This window comes from Hemicordylus capensis, chromosome 9 (assembly GCF_027244095.1).
Source record: "Hemicordylus capensis ecotype Gifberg chromosome 9, rHemCap1.1.pri, whole genome shotgun sequence".
Taxonomy (NCBI): Eukaryota; Metazoa; Chordata; class Lepidosauria; order Squamata; family Cordylidae; genus Hemicordylus; species Hemicordylus capensis.
In genome coordinates, this window is record NC_069665.1 from 24,910,480 (window position 1) to 24,926,718 (window position 16,239).

The 16,239-nt window shown below is 46.6% G+C and overlaps 1 protein-coding gene across 1 annotated transcript in view; it reads right to left on the reverse strand.

Moving 5' to 3' along the window:
* The window catches only part of TOX3 (TOX high mobility group box family member 3), a 97,473-nt gene extending 82,072 nt beyond the window's left edge, over nt 1-15,401 (reverse strand). Inside the window, exon 1 of the mRNA XM_053270403.1 lies at nt 15,158-15,401. Within this exon, the coding sequence (XP_053126378.1) occupies nt 15,158-15,259 (102 nt within the window). The 5' untranslated portion in view covers nt 15,260-15,401. The remainder of the gene's footprint in view (nt 1-15,157) is intronic.
* Between the last annotated feature and the right edge of the window lie 838 nt (nt 15,402-16,239).

Here is a 16,239-nt window from a genome sequence, read left to right on the forward strand (position 1 = left end):
ACTGCAGTTAGTCCAGACTGCGGAAGCCAGGTTGATCTCTGGGGCATCTTGGAGAGACCATATCACTCCCATCCTAAAAGATCTACATTGGCTGCCAATAAGTTTCTGGGCAAAGTACAAGGTTGTGGTTATAACCTATAAAGCTCTAAACAGCTTGGGCCCTGGGTATTTAAGAGAACATCTTCTTTACTATGAACCACACCGCCCACTGAGATCATCTGGAGAGGTTCGTCTGCAGTTGCCACTGGCTCATTTGGTAGCTACTCAGGGATGGGCTTTCTCCATTGCTGCTCCAAGGCTTTGGAACATACTACCTGCTGAAATAAGAGCCTCCTCATCTCTTATAACTTTTGAAAAGGCAGTCAAGACACATTTGTTCACCCAGACTTTTAATTAAATATTGTTTTAATTGTGCTTTAATAGTTTTAACATTTTAAATTTTAATTGGTGGAATGTTTTAATCTTTTTATCGGTTGTTTTTATTGTTTTGTTGTAAACCACAAAGAGACTTGTGTTTGGGGCAGTATACAAATGTGTTAAACACATACATACATACATACATACATACATACATACATACATGCGATAATGCAAAAGAAAAAGTCATTCTGTGGCTACCACAACCTAAAAAGATCACAGAAGAATCCATCCATCAAACTATAATGCTCAGGTTTCAAGGTGACGGTCTGTGTTAAGACATTTAAAACATTTTAAAATAAGTATTGTATTGTCTAAAGTATTTAAGACCTTAATGAAATGAACACTTGGCAATCAAAACCTTGTCAGTCAGATACCACCTTATTAAATACACACACACACACACACACACACACACTAGTTAGCACATGTAGCCCTGTGAATAAGCTTCAGTAAGGGAATTTTTAAAGCCAATTACAAATAGAGCTATTTATTTCAGCAATGTGATTACTATAAGAGAGAGTAATTAGGAAAAAAGACCTTAGTCATGAAATATCTACAGCTTTCGAAATAAGTGGAATTGCAAGTTCTCATAGCCATTCCCCCCTCCCATTCTTTTTGCATACTGTTGAAACTGCAGTCTTAACAGCCAACATGAGCAAAAGGGGTGAAGCAAATCTATATACAGGTGAAACTCAAAAAATTAGAATATCGTGCAAAAGTTCATTAATTTCAGTAATGCAAATTAAAAGGTGAAACTGATATATGAGATAGACGCATTACATGCAAAGCTAGATAAGTCAAGCCTTGTGAGGTTGTTGTGAGGAGAAACTTGAGTATGTAGTACACCGCTCTGGGCTCCTTGGAGGAAGAGCGGGATATAAAATGTAAATAAATAAATAAATAAATAAGTTGATTCAAGGGGCCCTATGTGATTGATCCATCATCCAATTGAGACTCAAGTAGCTCAACATGGGTGTCTTCCCACTTAAGCATGGGAAAAGGCTACCCAGCACATGAGGAAATTTCCCAATGGTTGCACTAATGCATAAAAGGAAAAAGTATTCAGGTGAACTGACCCTATATACATTTGCTTGAATCTTAAGAAACATGTTAACAAGACCAGATATTCAATTTTTAGGTATGAATAAAGAGGGTTATTTTTAAGACATTTGTAGCTCTCCGAGTTGCGAATGAGATCATGAAAACCATGGTTGAGTTGTCTGCCTCAAGCAACATTTCCCACTCGGTAGCCTGATACATTTTTGCAAAAAGGTGACTCCTGCCTATAATTGCCATGTGGAATGAATGAATCTGTTAATTGTTTGAGCCGTAGGCCCCAACATCAAATAGCACGTAACAGATAGTCAACAGTAACAGAAGCAGACTCAATTATATACAGAAGATCATCCTGACAGCAAATGATAGCAGACTTAATAGAAATTAGCCACAATCCTAACCACCAGTCCAACAAGCAGCCTACCCTTACAAATAATTGCCAGATCCCTTGGGACGGCCAAATGATCCATTTCTGAGTGACAAGCCAATAAGTGATCCTGTTCAAAAGTGGGGCTAATGGTACTCCTTCAGGTGCAGAGGAAAGTGCAAAAGAGGTAGCTCTTCCACCAAGCCATCCTATAAAGAACTTTAAGTGGGTAAGCAGCACTTTATGACCAGGAGAGCTGGTCTTGTGGTAGCAAGCATGAATTAGCAAGCATGAATTGTCCCCCTAGCTAAGCAATTGAATGGGAGACCACATGTGAGCACTGTAAGATATTCCCCTCAGGGGGATGGAGGGGAATATCTGGGAAGAGCAGAAGGTTTCAAGTTCCCTCCCTGGCAGTATCTCCAAGATAGAGCTGAGAGAGATTCCTGCCCACAACCTTGGAGAAGCTGCTGCCAGTCTGTGTAGACCAGGGCTGCTCAACTTCAGCCCTCCTGAAGATGTTGACCTACAACTCCCATAATCCCTTGCTATTGGCTACTGTGGCTGGGGATTATGGGAGTTGTAGTCCAAAAACAGCTGGGGGGGCCTAGGTTGAGCAGGCCTGGTGTAGACAATACTGAGCTAGATAGTCCAATGGTCTGACTCATTATATGGCAGATTCCTATGTTCCTATGTACATATGGCAGATAGTCAAATATGGCAGAAGTCTTACATATAGACCAACTGACACAGGCAGTTGAGACTATGCTAGCAAAAAAAAACAACCCCAAACCCCATGCCTAGCTGGCCCGAAGCAACATCTACAAATCCACTTGCCAGCTCACCAATGGCGAGTGCCCCCAGTCCTCTGGCGAGCAGGATATCCTGTACCACATTGATCTCCTCACCACAGATCCCATTTCCACGGCCGCTTTTGAGAAGGTAAGAAAAAGCAGGAATCCTTCCTGAGCAGCAGGAGAGGAGGGGTCCAACAGTTCCTTTCCTTACTATCGCCCTATCCCAGTGCAATTGACAGAAGGCCTACTACGCTCTTAAGACCCTTGCTTGTGTGCCAGAAGAGAATCTGAGGGGATTGGTGGAGACCACAAATAATGGCCAGCTAGTAAGCGAAGCTTAAATTTGTAGATTCCTGTTCCTAGGGCACCATCGCTGTAGCTACGATGCAGTCACCTTTCTGAAGCTAAGCACGTACAGGTTTGCTCAGTTGCCTGAATGGGAACCCATTCAGGTTTGCTCAGTTGACCAGCTGACCATACAGGTTTGCTCAGTTGACCAGCTGGGAAACCCATGTATGCACCTTGAGTTCCATGAGGGAGGAAAGTCAAGAAACAAATGTGATCAATCAACCAATCAGTACACCCCTGGAACATATGGGGCAGAAACTGTATGAGAGCAATCCCAATCCCATAAGGTAGGGTCAGGCTCAGTGGGGGGGGGGATATGTCAGTGGGAATGGTAGCAATTCACATGGCATCTGAAGCCACCTGAAAAAAATGAGCATGTATGTGTGGTTGTATAAAGGCTGTTGGCAAAGCAAGGCGAGTTTACCTTGCTGAGCTCTTTTTATGTTTATTTGGCTTTTACTGAAAGAAAACTGCAGTGAAAATCATTTCCAACAGAAAGATGTTATCCATTTCTGCTGCATTAATTGTTTTCTTAAAACGGCTTCTCTGTGTTTGTTCGTTCAGTACAGAGGAAGTTGCTTAACTGGCTCAGGGATGGAGGACAGGTACTGTGCACAGCACCGTTCAATCAGCATCACACCATTATGCAGCAGCACAAGGCTTACTGAAAACTCTGAGTTCCTGCCCTAGGCATATACCACTCTGTTCATTTCATCATTTTATTTTTATTTATTTATTTATTTATTTAACAAATTTCTATACCGCCTAAAACACAAATCTCTGGGCAGTTTACAACAAAACAATAAAAACAACCAATAGAAAGGTTAAAATATCACAACAATTTAAAATTTAAAGTGTTAAAACTATTAAAAATCACCAAACTATTACAACAATATCTAATTAAAAGCCTGGGTGAACAAATGTGTCTTGACTGCCCTTTGAAAATTTGCCAGCGATGGGGAGGCTGCATTGATGTGGGCAGCCTCTCTGCTGCCTGCGCAATGCATCATGGGATACTGGAGGACTTCCTCCTCTGGATTTCTGCTCAGGACACCGCTGCTGCGCTACTCATGTGGATGCACGAGCAGCAGTCGCGGGCTCAGGTCATCTGGGGGCAGGAAGGTAAGATCCTGCCTAACCCCCGGGCAGCCCAAGTTCATGGTAAAGGTGAGACTAGAATGAGGCCCCCCAGATGTGTAACTCACTTTAGCCAGATATTCTGCTAAATGCTCAAGTACACTGTACACAGATGCCGTTATTCACACATGATATTGAACACAGGTACAGCAGTACACTTCCTCTGTACCACGTACTGGTGTGTGGGGAGGTGGGGGCTGTACCCAGGTCCACTTATAAAGTGAATGCAAGTCCAGTTATTCACACAAACACATGTACAAGCACATACAGACATCTATACATTCATACAGCATAATAACCCCTTCTAACCGGGCAAAGAGGCATCTTTTAATGTGGTGATTCTCTCTTACGATCTAGCATCTCTAGCTCTGCCTGGATCCAGTCTATTATTATTATTACTATTACTATTACTATTGATGATGATGTATGGATATGGCTTCTCTTAGCCACTATGCTGCACCAGATCTCTCGGACTATTAAATAAGCTTTTGTCCTTTGAACAAAAAAAATCTACTTCAAAAGTCGGGAGAAACTCGTTCAGCTTGTTCACACTACCCTAAACAGGGTCAGAGGCTTGTCCAACCAGGACAGGAGTGCAAGACACATTTCTGATCAGTGGTCATGTAAACTCAAAAAAGCAAGGTAGGAGGAGGAGAGAGTGATCGTAGGGAGTTGGATAGGATGGGAGCTGGACAGGATTAGGTCCAGTGTTCCCTCTAAGACGTGCGCATGTGCACACGCCCACATGCGCGTGCACTGCCTTGATACTGCCACCCAGAACAAAACTCATTCTGCACACAGATGATAAAAATTAGATAGAACACTGATGCTCAACCCAGATTCTCTCCCCAGCATGTTTGCATTCACACAACTGCTGATTCATCCAGATCTCCCATCCTGGCCAGGCATTCCTCTGACCCTGACTAGGGTTGTGAGAACAGCCTTAGTGTCTGCAAACTGCTCTGATAGAATAGAGTTGTGCTACCAAACCACTGCATTTATTTCTAACTTTCTAAAAATGCCTAATAAAGGTATCTGATGAAGTGAGGGAGTTTAGTACTGTTTTAAAGGGGGAGGTGACATAACTCTCAAGCAATGAACCGTTTTTAGGATTGTTGTTTTAAACATTCTTAACAGCAACATGAGAATTGAAGTTGCTCAACAGCTTGTTTAGGGCTTTGGTGACTGGTGGTTTGCTAAATGCTTTGGTACAAGGCATGTAATTGACTCAATAACTGGGAGAGGGGAAAGAGTTTGTTTATTTTAAAAAACTTCTAAACTAAAACCAATGCCCAAATTTACTTCTTCATCAGCAGAACCATAAAAGGGCTCAAGATAGAAGCAGAATGTTGAACAGCTGGTATCTTTCAGTGTAGTATAACCGCGTCCCCCACCCTCATCCCCAACATTTTCATGTGGCAATTTCCCCCTCTAAAATAGGTATGGAAAGTTAAAGCCAATGAGGCCGAAAATGTCCCTTCTTCAAACTTACAACATCATTCTGCAAATCAGAGCTAAGCCTACATTCTTCAGGACCTCTGGAGCTTCTTTACACTTTCACACTTGTCACACAGATGCTGATGGAAATAGCATCCCTGCAGAGAATGATCTTTATCCGGGCCTAATGTTCCGAATTAATCCATGTTCCCCACTCTACAACGAAGCCATTCTCAATGTCCAGTTAACATCCCCATGCTCTAGCCTAGAGCAGGGATTCTCAACGTTGGGTCCCCAGATGTTATTGGACTTCAACTCCCACAATCCCCAGCCCCAGTGGCCTTTGGCTGGGGATTATGGGAGCTGAAGTCCAATAACATCTGGGGACCCAATGTTGAGAATCCCTGCTCTAGAGCAATGATCTTCACTGTTTTTCAAGCATGGGCTTCTTTGGCAGACAAACAAACAAAAACCCTTCAAAGTGAGAGCCATTGAGGCCATTCACACGACCTCAAGTCGCTACTTGGGAGGACTGGGGGAAGTCAGAAGCTCACCTGCCAACCCCCACAGGTGAGAGGTGGACGTCGTGCCCTCCGCCATGCAGTACATCCACACGAGTGGCAGCACGGTGGAGGTCAAAGCTGGGATCGATTGGAGCCACTCCTTTCCAACGGCTCACTGCCCAAAATGGTGGCAGGAAAGGGGGAAGCCTTCTACACGGTGGCAATCACCCAAATGATTGCCCACCAAGGTAGAATGCACCCACGGTTCATTCTACCTTGGTAAAATGCCAGGCAGAAAAGGCAGGCTACCCTTGGCTGGAGCAACTGGGAGCGGATGGCTCCTGACGCTCCAGGCGACATGAGGTGCCTGAGAATAGCCTCATTTTCTACCACACCAACCTCCACAATGGGCTGCACTTTCCCCAACACCAAGGAGATCCCATTCAGAGAAACGGAGCCCTGTTGAGCCCCAGAGCCATCTTGGAAGGTGTGCACAGGGCGCCTAGTCCTTCTCAGTGATTTCCCCAATGGGGCCCTATGAGGAAAGTCATGGGAAGGAGGATATTTCCTGGGACTTGGTGTGCACTTTCCAAGGGGCTCCATTTCTCTTAAAGAAGCCCCACCAGTCTGAGCAAAGCACTGTGCTGCACATGGGAATGGCTGCCTGTGTGCAGTGTCAGGAGGACTGAGCAAAGCATTTTAATTGGGCCAAATCTTCACATAGACCTAACCCATCATTTGTCAGGGACCTACACTTGGAGTCAATGGAGCCCACTCCTGGACCTTGCAATTAAGAACCCTTCCCTACTGTTACTAACCCTATGTGAGCAGAATTGAAAGAATAACATATTCTTCTCCTGTTTAGCCCTCGCTAGTGGTTGCTGTAGTGTTGGCAGCAATCAGGCAACTGTTGTAAACTTTCTAGTTTTTCCACACATCCTCAGCCAGGGGAGAAGGATGCCTAGAAACGTGAGTTCAAGAAGTCTAAGAAAGACTTTGCCCACGATTAATGTTATCCAAGACAGGCTGTGAGTCTAGAAATGGTGAGCTCAGCAGGGCATACCGAGAGCCAGTTACCAAGCCAAAAAAGAGGAAAGCAAGGTAATGGCTTCAGATGAGTAACCATCACCCAGGCCAAAATGGCAACAGTTCAAATGTCCACAAACAAAATGCAGCTGCTAGTAAGCAACCCAAGAAGTATCATTCACAAAGGATATCTACAACGATGACGAATATGACAAATATTTACATACTGCTTTTCAACAAAAGTGCCCAAAGCGGTTTACATCAATATAAATAAATAAATAAAAATGGCTCCTTGTCCCCAAAGGGCTCCCAGTCTAAAAAAGAAACATAAGATCGACACCAGCAACAGCCACTGGAGGAATGCTGTGCTGGGGATGGATAAGGCCAGTTGCTCTCCCCCTGCTAAAGAAATGAGAATCACTACTTTTAAAAGGTGCCTCTTTGCTCAGTTAGTAGGGGACTCAGTTAGCTATCTAGCACACACTTCCAATCCTTCAGGACTTCAACCCTTCTTTGCAAGGGGTGGGATAATAAAATGAAGCCACGTGTTTCCAGGAGTGCAACATCTTTATTTCAGGAATTCCTCATGGCAACTACAGTCATAGAGGGAGAGTCCCTTAGGCTTCTCTGTCAGGTCAGCAGCATACAAACTACACCAGCCGATCGAACTCCGGCACAGAGCCATCTTGTAAACATCAATTTTGTTTTCATTGTGTGCACACATGTTTTGGTCCAATACTTTGTGGCTTCACTACCACAAACCCCAACTGGCTGAGGGTTTGTGGGGGAAACTTGAAAGTTTGTGACAGTAGTGTGACTGTCGCTAAGAGTACAACAACCACTAGACCAGTGATCTTCACTATTTTACAAGTGGGGGCCACTGTCAAATAACCTTCAATGTGAGAGGCATTTCCCACTGTGCTGATGTCTGCACAGTACTGCACTTTTCTCCGTCTGAACCCTCTCTTGGGAGCTCTATGGGGAAAGCACTGGGAAGGGTTAAAGTTCCCAATACTCGGTGCACAAAATGTTTCAGGGGCCCAAGACGGCTCCCTTTCCCTTAAAGGCACCCAACCACCACCAGCACTGGGCAAAGCATAACACTGTATGGTGGGGACAGTCATCTCTGCATGGTGCCAGGAGGGACTGTGAAGAGGAATCAGTGTGGTGTAGTGGTTAGAGCGTTGGACTAAGACCAGGGAGCCCTGAGTTCAAATCCTCATTCAGCCATGGCACTCACTGGGTGACTCTCCGTGACTCCAGTGTTCCCTCTAACAGGGATTCCCAGATATTGTTGACTACAACTCCCATCATCCCCAAGCAAAAGCCATTGCAGTTGGGAATTCTAGGAGTTGTAGTCAACAACATCTGGGAATCCCTGTTAGAAGGAACACTGGTCACTTCTCTCTCAGCCTAACCTACCTCACAGGGTTGTTGTGAGGAGGGCCCAAAGGGCTCGCAGTCTAAAAAAGAAACATCAGCTAGACACCAGCAACAGCCACTGGAGGGATGCTGTGCTGGGAATGGATAGGGCCAGTTGCTCTCCCCAGCTCAATAAAGAGAATCACCACTTTGAAAAGGTGCCTCTTTGCTCATTTAGCAGGATCCCATTAGCTCCTAACAGCTTTCGCAAAGAGCACCCCTAGGAATGCCATGTCCCCCGGAATTTAGGGTAGCCCCTGGATTTTGGCTCCTCCACCCGGCTGCTAAATTGCACCCAGATTTACACGGATTTTGAATGCACTACCCAGATTTTACTCTGGATCCAATCACATGGGAGGGCAAACAAGGAGGGCATAGTGAAATGGTTAGAGTGTTGGACTAGGACCGGGAAGTCCCCAGTTCAAATCCCCATTCAGCTATGAAACTCTCTGGGTGACTTTGGGCCAGACATGTATCCCTCAGCCTAACCTACCCCACAGGGTTGTTGTGAGGATAGAAATAACCATGTACACTGCTCTGAGCTCCTCAGAGGAAGAGTGGGATAAACATTTAAAAAGAAAAAAAGAAAAAGAAAAAATAAATAAAATGCAAATTAGCTGCTGCATGATTTTCATAATATGCAAATCAGGCCACCCAGATTTGGGGAGCTTGAATATGGCAACCCTAAGCACCCCACATTTACAGCTCAGCTGTAATCCAGGAAGTGTGGAAGCTGCGAAGGCCAAGAGAGAAAGCTCCACAGAGAGCAACTGTTGCTCTCTGCTTTAAGCAGGACCAGGCCACAGACAAATGGCTTCTGCAGGGAGCTGGGAGAAATTAAGTTGTTCTTCCTGGTTGTAGCAAACATGCAGGTAAAGGGTCAGGCTGCCCAGCCCGGCCTCTCGCTGCAAGACACACACAAGCACCAAGACACACAAGCACCCGCTGGCCATCTGCTCCTTCCTTTATCTCTTCCATCTATTTACCCAACTGTAGTGTTTGCATTGAACAGTTTGAATGCTGCAGCTGCAAAAGTTGTCTTGGGAAACGTCATCGACGTTGCCGGGTTTTTTGCCCTCCCGGAATGGTCTATTTATGGCACCAACGTGCTCCAGCATGCAACAGTTTTGCATGGATCACACCAGGTGTGCAGCCTCTTCCAGATCAGTCCTGTTCTGGTGTGTGTGTGGGTGGGGGGGACACAATCCAAAGGGAATAGTCACAGCATTGACACAGCAGATCAATGCTCTGCCATGGACAACTCTCCCATGCTGGAGCATCCTTCTATCACTGAACTGATCATCCGTTGGTGGGTGGGTGGGGTACTCGGAGTAAGTTTCCTCTCTCTTCCCTGACACCCCTCAGCATCACCCCAGGGAGAAGAGCTGGTCTTGGGGTAAAGGTAGAATTGTGCCGTCGAGTCGGTGTCGACGCCTGGCGGCCACAGAGCCCTGTGGTTGTCTTTGGTAGAACACAGGAAGGGTTGACCATTGCCTCTCCCTGGCGCAGTATAAGATGATGCCTTCTAGCATCTTCCTATATCGCGGCTGCCCGATATAGCACCAGCGGGGATTCGAACCAGCAACCTCATGCTTGCTGGGCAAGTCATTTCCCCGCTGCGCCATTAGGTGGTTTGTGGTAGCAAGCATGAATGGTCCCCTTGGCTAAGCCAGCTCCACCCTTATTTGAATATGAATGGGAGACTGCATGTGAGCACTGTAAGATGCACACATCAGATGCTCAGGGGGTGGGGCCACTCTGGGAAGAGCACCTGCATGTAGAAGGTAGCATCTCCAAGACAGGGCTGAGAGAGACTCCTGCCTGCAACCTGGGAGAAGCCGCTGCCAGTCTGTTAGGACAATACTGAGCTAGATGGACCAAAAATCTGACTCAATATATAGCAGCTTCCTATGTTCCTAACTTTGGCCTCCAGCTTGGACTATAATGCCCATCATGCACAGCCACAGCAGCCAATATTTATTTAGTATATATGTACAATTTTAGTGTTTTAATTTTATTTTAATTTGTATTGTTTTATTGTAAACCCCACCCCCAGAGACATAAGCTTTGGGTAGCATATAAATATGTTAAATAAATGAGCCCTTTGGGGACAAGGATCCATCTTATTTATTTATTATTTCTCTCTGTGTAAACCGCCCTGAGCCATTTTTTGAAGAGCAGCATAGAAATCAAAATAATAATAATAATAATAATAATAATAATAATAATAATAATATCACCCCTAATGCACAACTCTTGTAGTGTAGTGGTTAGAGTGCTGGACTAGGACTGGGGAGACCCGAGTTCAAATCCCCATTCAGCCATGAAACTAGCTGGGTGACTCTGGGCCAATCACTTCTCTCTCAGCCTAACCTACTTCACAGGGTTGTTGTGAAAAAGAAACTCAAGTTTGTAGTACACCGCTCTGGGCTCCTTGGAGGAAGAGCGGGATATAAATGTAAAAATAATAATAATAATTCCGAAGCCTCCACGTGGCAATCGAGAAGGTCCCTCCCTGAGCAGCCACCAGACATACTTGTTGCAACTGAAGATGGACCTCTACAGATGATCTCTATTGGTGGTGGGGCTCATAGTGAAGAAGACATTCTCTGAAATATCACCGCAATAGACAGGGATGATGTGCTTTGTAGTCCTGCAACAGCTGGAGGGCGAACGTTCTGCTGCCTTGATATGCTCTGCTGTTGGGCTATGGCCCCACCCCTCCAGTGTTTTTAGTCAAAGTTTAAGCACCAGTCTGAATGGGACTCAATCACTCAGACCTGTCAGCAAAACCAGGGTGGTATATACATCAAATAAATAAATAATCAAAACCATCCTCAAAGAGCACTGTATTGAGAAACCGCCGCACCCTGACTCCAGGCCAGAGTGTAGCAATGCTTAAAAACATAAGGCAAAAAGAAAGCCATTTGATCCCTAGCAAATCAGTTGCTTCATATTCTACAATCCAAAACTTCCCAAATACCATTAAGTACATTAAGTGTGCCATCGTCGAGTCGGTGTTGACTCCTGGCGCCCACAGAGCCCTGTGGTTTTCTTTGGTAGAATACAGGAGGGGTTTACTATTACCTCCTCCCCTGCAGTATGTGATGATGCCTTTCAGCATCTTCCTATATTGCTAGTGACCAATATAGGTGTTTCCCACAGTCTGGCTTCAGAACATTTTTCTTAGAGGTCTCCTGAACTTCCCCTCCCAAAAGAAATTCATCCAAAATAAAATAAGCCTTCTCAAAATTGAAGATGATATCAAGTTCACATACACTTCCAAAATATTTATCAAGTAATTCTACATAGCAATGAATTATTTCCAAGGTTATTAGCCCATTTCCCATAGTCTGGGAAACATATCAGCAGGGATTCGAACCGGCAGCCTCTGGCTTGTTAGTCACGTCATTTCCCCGCTGCGCCATTAGGTGGCATTTATTACACAGCCAAAGGCATATCCTGTGTTTAATAATGTAGCCACAAACCATTTGCTCCCAAGATCTCCCCTTGAGTTATTGAGCTTATTCTGCCAAGTGACTCAGGACTGTTAACAAATTATGAGCAGTATTTTTGATTTATTGGATCCCCGCCTCTCTTCCATTCTGGAATTCAAGGCAGCATAAATGGGACTGCCAGACAATCACCCATCCAGGCACTGACCATATCTACACCTGCTTAGCTTCAGCAACATGATTGCATCATGTGCCCTCACACAACGCCCTGGTTCCCCAATGCAGAACACTGATGACGTTATGTTGCGTTCTTGGCCATCAGATCCAACCTGTTCCCAAATTGTGCCATGCCTTATTGCCTTAGAGTAGACACAGACTCAGCAAAAGCATGCAAACCCTAATACTGCCACATCAGTAAGTTCAGTGGACACACAGCCTAATCTTGTGGCTATCCACACGTAATGATCTGTGTAAAGATACACTAATGCAACACAAGGATAGATGACAAAGCCGTCAGGAACGGCTGGGATGAAATCAGCAAAAGTAAGAAGCACAGTTCCATGGAGGAAATCTTCCGCCAACCAGCCAACCATGGTTTAAAGTTGCATAAATGGAGACCTCCAACCCTCGTCTTCCTCTGGAATAGTCCTGTAGGCCAGTAAGCCTACTCTCGTGCTTTTTAAACTCTAAAAAGTACCATGAAGAGGACAGTCCTAACATTCCAATCCTAAGAAGATTTTTCTTATAAATCTTCCTGATATCAACAGTACTTATTTCCAAGTATGTTTAGGATCCCAGCTCAAGTCATATCTATTCTCTGCTATGCATACAAGCCAACACCACAAGTGTCTTCTAAGAATTTTGGACAGAGGCACAGAAGAAGAAGAAAACAGTTCTCTAGCAGGTCGAAAGAGGGAATTACTGTTCTATGAAATGGCATTCGAGAGCTGTTCCCCACTTTCCGCCCTCTCAGAAGATGAAGATGTACAGTATTAGAAAAGTATCCAGAAGGTCCTACTCTTGCCACCACAAACTTCTAGTTTTGGAGCTGTTCACTCTTGACGAAGGCAAGAACAAAATCAAAAAAGAAGGCACTACACTATTTGTTTCAACACCTGAAGCAAGGGCCCACTCCAAAATGCAGATGGCACATATACTGCATATACGATCCAGTACAAACGTTAATACATTATCACAAACTGCATATATACTGCACAAAGGCAGCTGGTGCATATATATACTGCACAATATAAATGTAAGTACATGATTGCAAACTGCCATCATCCTCCAGAGGCTTGCACCTTCCTACATCTGCCTGCCCTACCAAGTAACAGAACAGTGTTCCAGAGCATATTCAAAGAGCCTTCGAACTCAGGGGAGATGCTCTGCCCACCCCCACAACATTTGCATCAGAGTCCCTCCTTTTTCTCCCCCTTCATACTATCAACACAGCAGCATGCTTATACTCTCAGTGTTGTATTTCCCAAGAGCCCGCGCATGCGTGCATTCTCCAGGAGTGGTTCAATATCACCCGGCGAAAAGACATCTGTACTTTTTGGCTAGATACAACAAGGCAAACAGCAGATTAGTTTCCATCAACACGGCCACCATGCCCAGCCAAGCAGATTTGAAATTAGAGCCTCTTTAAAGAAAAATTCACTTTGGCAACATTTTCTCGCAAGAAGAAACTTCCCGTGCCATCTTCAGATACTGTTTTGAAAATCCCAGATCATTTTCTTTCTTGACATAAGCTTTGCATTTGCTCAAACTAAATCTAGGTATTAGATTTTTTTCAACAACAAAAAAACACTCAGCCATTATACTTAACTGTATAGAAGCATCTCAACATCTTAGGCAGTATCTCACTAGAGGCCCCCGAGGTTAGCCAAACATAGCATTGGGGTGGAGGGGAACTTTCTGTGAAAGAGATCTTTATATGCATATATGAAGGCCCCTAATAACTCTGTGTGCTATTGACACAGCAGAGTGCAAACAGTGAAGTCCCTTTCAGAATGGTATGAGTCACAGTGTCACTCGTTAAGTTTGCATTTCTCTGTTCTTTTCCTGGCTGCTGGCAAAAACAGACAAGCTACAGTCAAACATATTTTCACAAACGTATTTAGCCATAAGGAATGCCCTTCCTTTCCCGCGGCTACTACTCCATCGTCTATCACTGCTGCAAGGAAGATGTAAATAAAGACACAGAGGTAAGCAATACCACAACTTCTTCGGCAGCCTAACAAGTTGAAAGGGAGATTTCTTTCTTTGGGGATGCTAGGATAAAGGTAACCACTAAGCAACTCCTGTCCAGGGTGACTCCAGACACACTTACATGGATACAGCCCCCCCCCCTCACACACACACACCCATTTCAGGGTAAGTATCTTTCCCTGGAACCAATGCCTACATTGATGTCTTAGCAGAACTGCTGCGGAATGTGGGGGGGAACCATTGTGAGTGGAGAAGAGAAAGGGGAAAGCTTGACAAAGATGCAGACTCTCTGTGAAGCCCTAAATTTTATCATGAACTAAACAGCACAACGAACACAAACAAAAAGAAAGAAAATTAGATCCACTCTCCACAAAATCCAAGCAAACAAAAAAAGGCAGCAGCAACTGTCTGCTAGCTTTTGGCTGCTATCCCCAAGGTCCTTTGAGTGGGCTCAGCAAAACTGTCCATTGTTCCAGGGTTTCCAAGAAAACTGCATCTTTAAGAACTGCAAGAGCCCCCTTTTTTGCCAAGAGAGACACCTACACACACACACACACTTTTCCCTTCATCAGCAATTCCCCCACGACCAATGCTCGCAGGAGCCCTTCTGCAAGGAGCACATTTTAGATGGGCACATCTATGCAGGCAAAACTGTGGATGGTTCCAATAGGACCGGGAGGAAATTTAAAAGGGATTAACCCCTCCAACGGAAGAGAGGGGGAGAATCCGAGGTCGTCCTTAACATGCCCGAGATGGGAGAAAGAGGGTGAGATGGAGGGGAGAAAGGAGGGGCACTTGGGAAAGTTTTGATTTTAAAAAGGATCTCCCATCGAGTGATGGGGAAAGAAAGTTTGAAGACCAAGCCATCCCAAGGCTTTCTCTCTCACGCACACCCGCAGCTATGATGGGAAACGGGAGCACCAGCAGAGAGGGACAAGATCTAGAGGCAGAAAGGGAGGAAAAGGAAGAAGGAGTCACCTTGTTGTAGCTGTAGTAACCCAAACACTGGGCAAAGTCCAGATTGGAAGGATCTCCGGGTAGAGAGCTCCCCGATGCAGCTGGGTAAAATCTTACATCCATGTTGAAGGGTATTTTGTCTCTCTGTCGGGTTGCTTGTTGAAAGGGGGGTGGGTGGGGGGGGAATGGAGGGGCAGAAGCGTTAAGGCAGGCGGGGGGGGGGGCTGCTGCGCCTTCCAAAGGGCCGAAGCGGCGCGAATAGATCCACCTTCCCCAAGTTGCCCGGCGTGGAGGGCGCGCGGCGTCGATCAAGTTGTTGGGCTCTGCGAAGTGCTGGGAGAGGAGGCAGCTTCCCGGAGGGAGGGAGGGGGTAGGGGGGGGACGAACAAGGGACGGGATGATAGAGACGAGGGCGGGGTGGGGAAGAGCGGCAGGTGAGCGAGGGGGAGGGGGCGGCAGGTGAGGGAGGCTGGGCGGAGGGGAGGGGGAGGCTCTGGAGAGCGCGGGGCGGTGGGGGGGCGGCAGGAGGAGGAGAGGCGGCTGGGCAGTGGGGGGCCACAAGCGGCGGCGCCCCCCTCACTCACTGGCTGGCTGACGGACTCCCTCCCTCCAGAGGCGAGCCCCAGGGCTTTGCCTCTGCCTCCTCCAGGACCAGCTGCACCACACAAAGAAGCCACGCGCCCGGCGCCGAGGAGAAAGCTGTGGCGGCGGCGGCGGCTCCCCCCGCCTCCGCCCGCCCCAGGAGAGGGGGGACGGCGGGCGGGCGCGCGGAAGACGGGCGCGCGCCCCGGCGGCGCGAGGGGCTCTCTCTCTCTCTCTCTCGCACGCGCTCTCTCTGGCTGCGCCCGCCTCGGGCTCGGGAAGGCTGAGGGGTCCGGCGGCGAGGAGGGGAGAGCGCGCGTGGAGGAGGAGGAAGAGGACGAGGAGAGCGAAGGGGCCGGCGGGCAGCCCCGTGCGCGGCGCTCTCCCCCGGCTGCCCTCCGAAGTGCCCAGCGCTGGCGCAAAAGCGGCGGCCGTGCTGCTGCTGCTGCTGCTGCTGGCACCGGCGGCGAGCCCCTCTCCCGCCAGCCTCCTCGCTCTCCCTCCGGCAGCGCCTCCTCGGC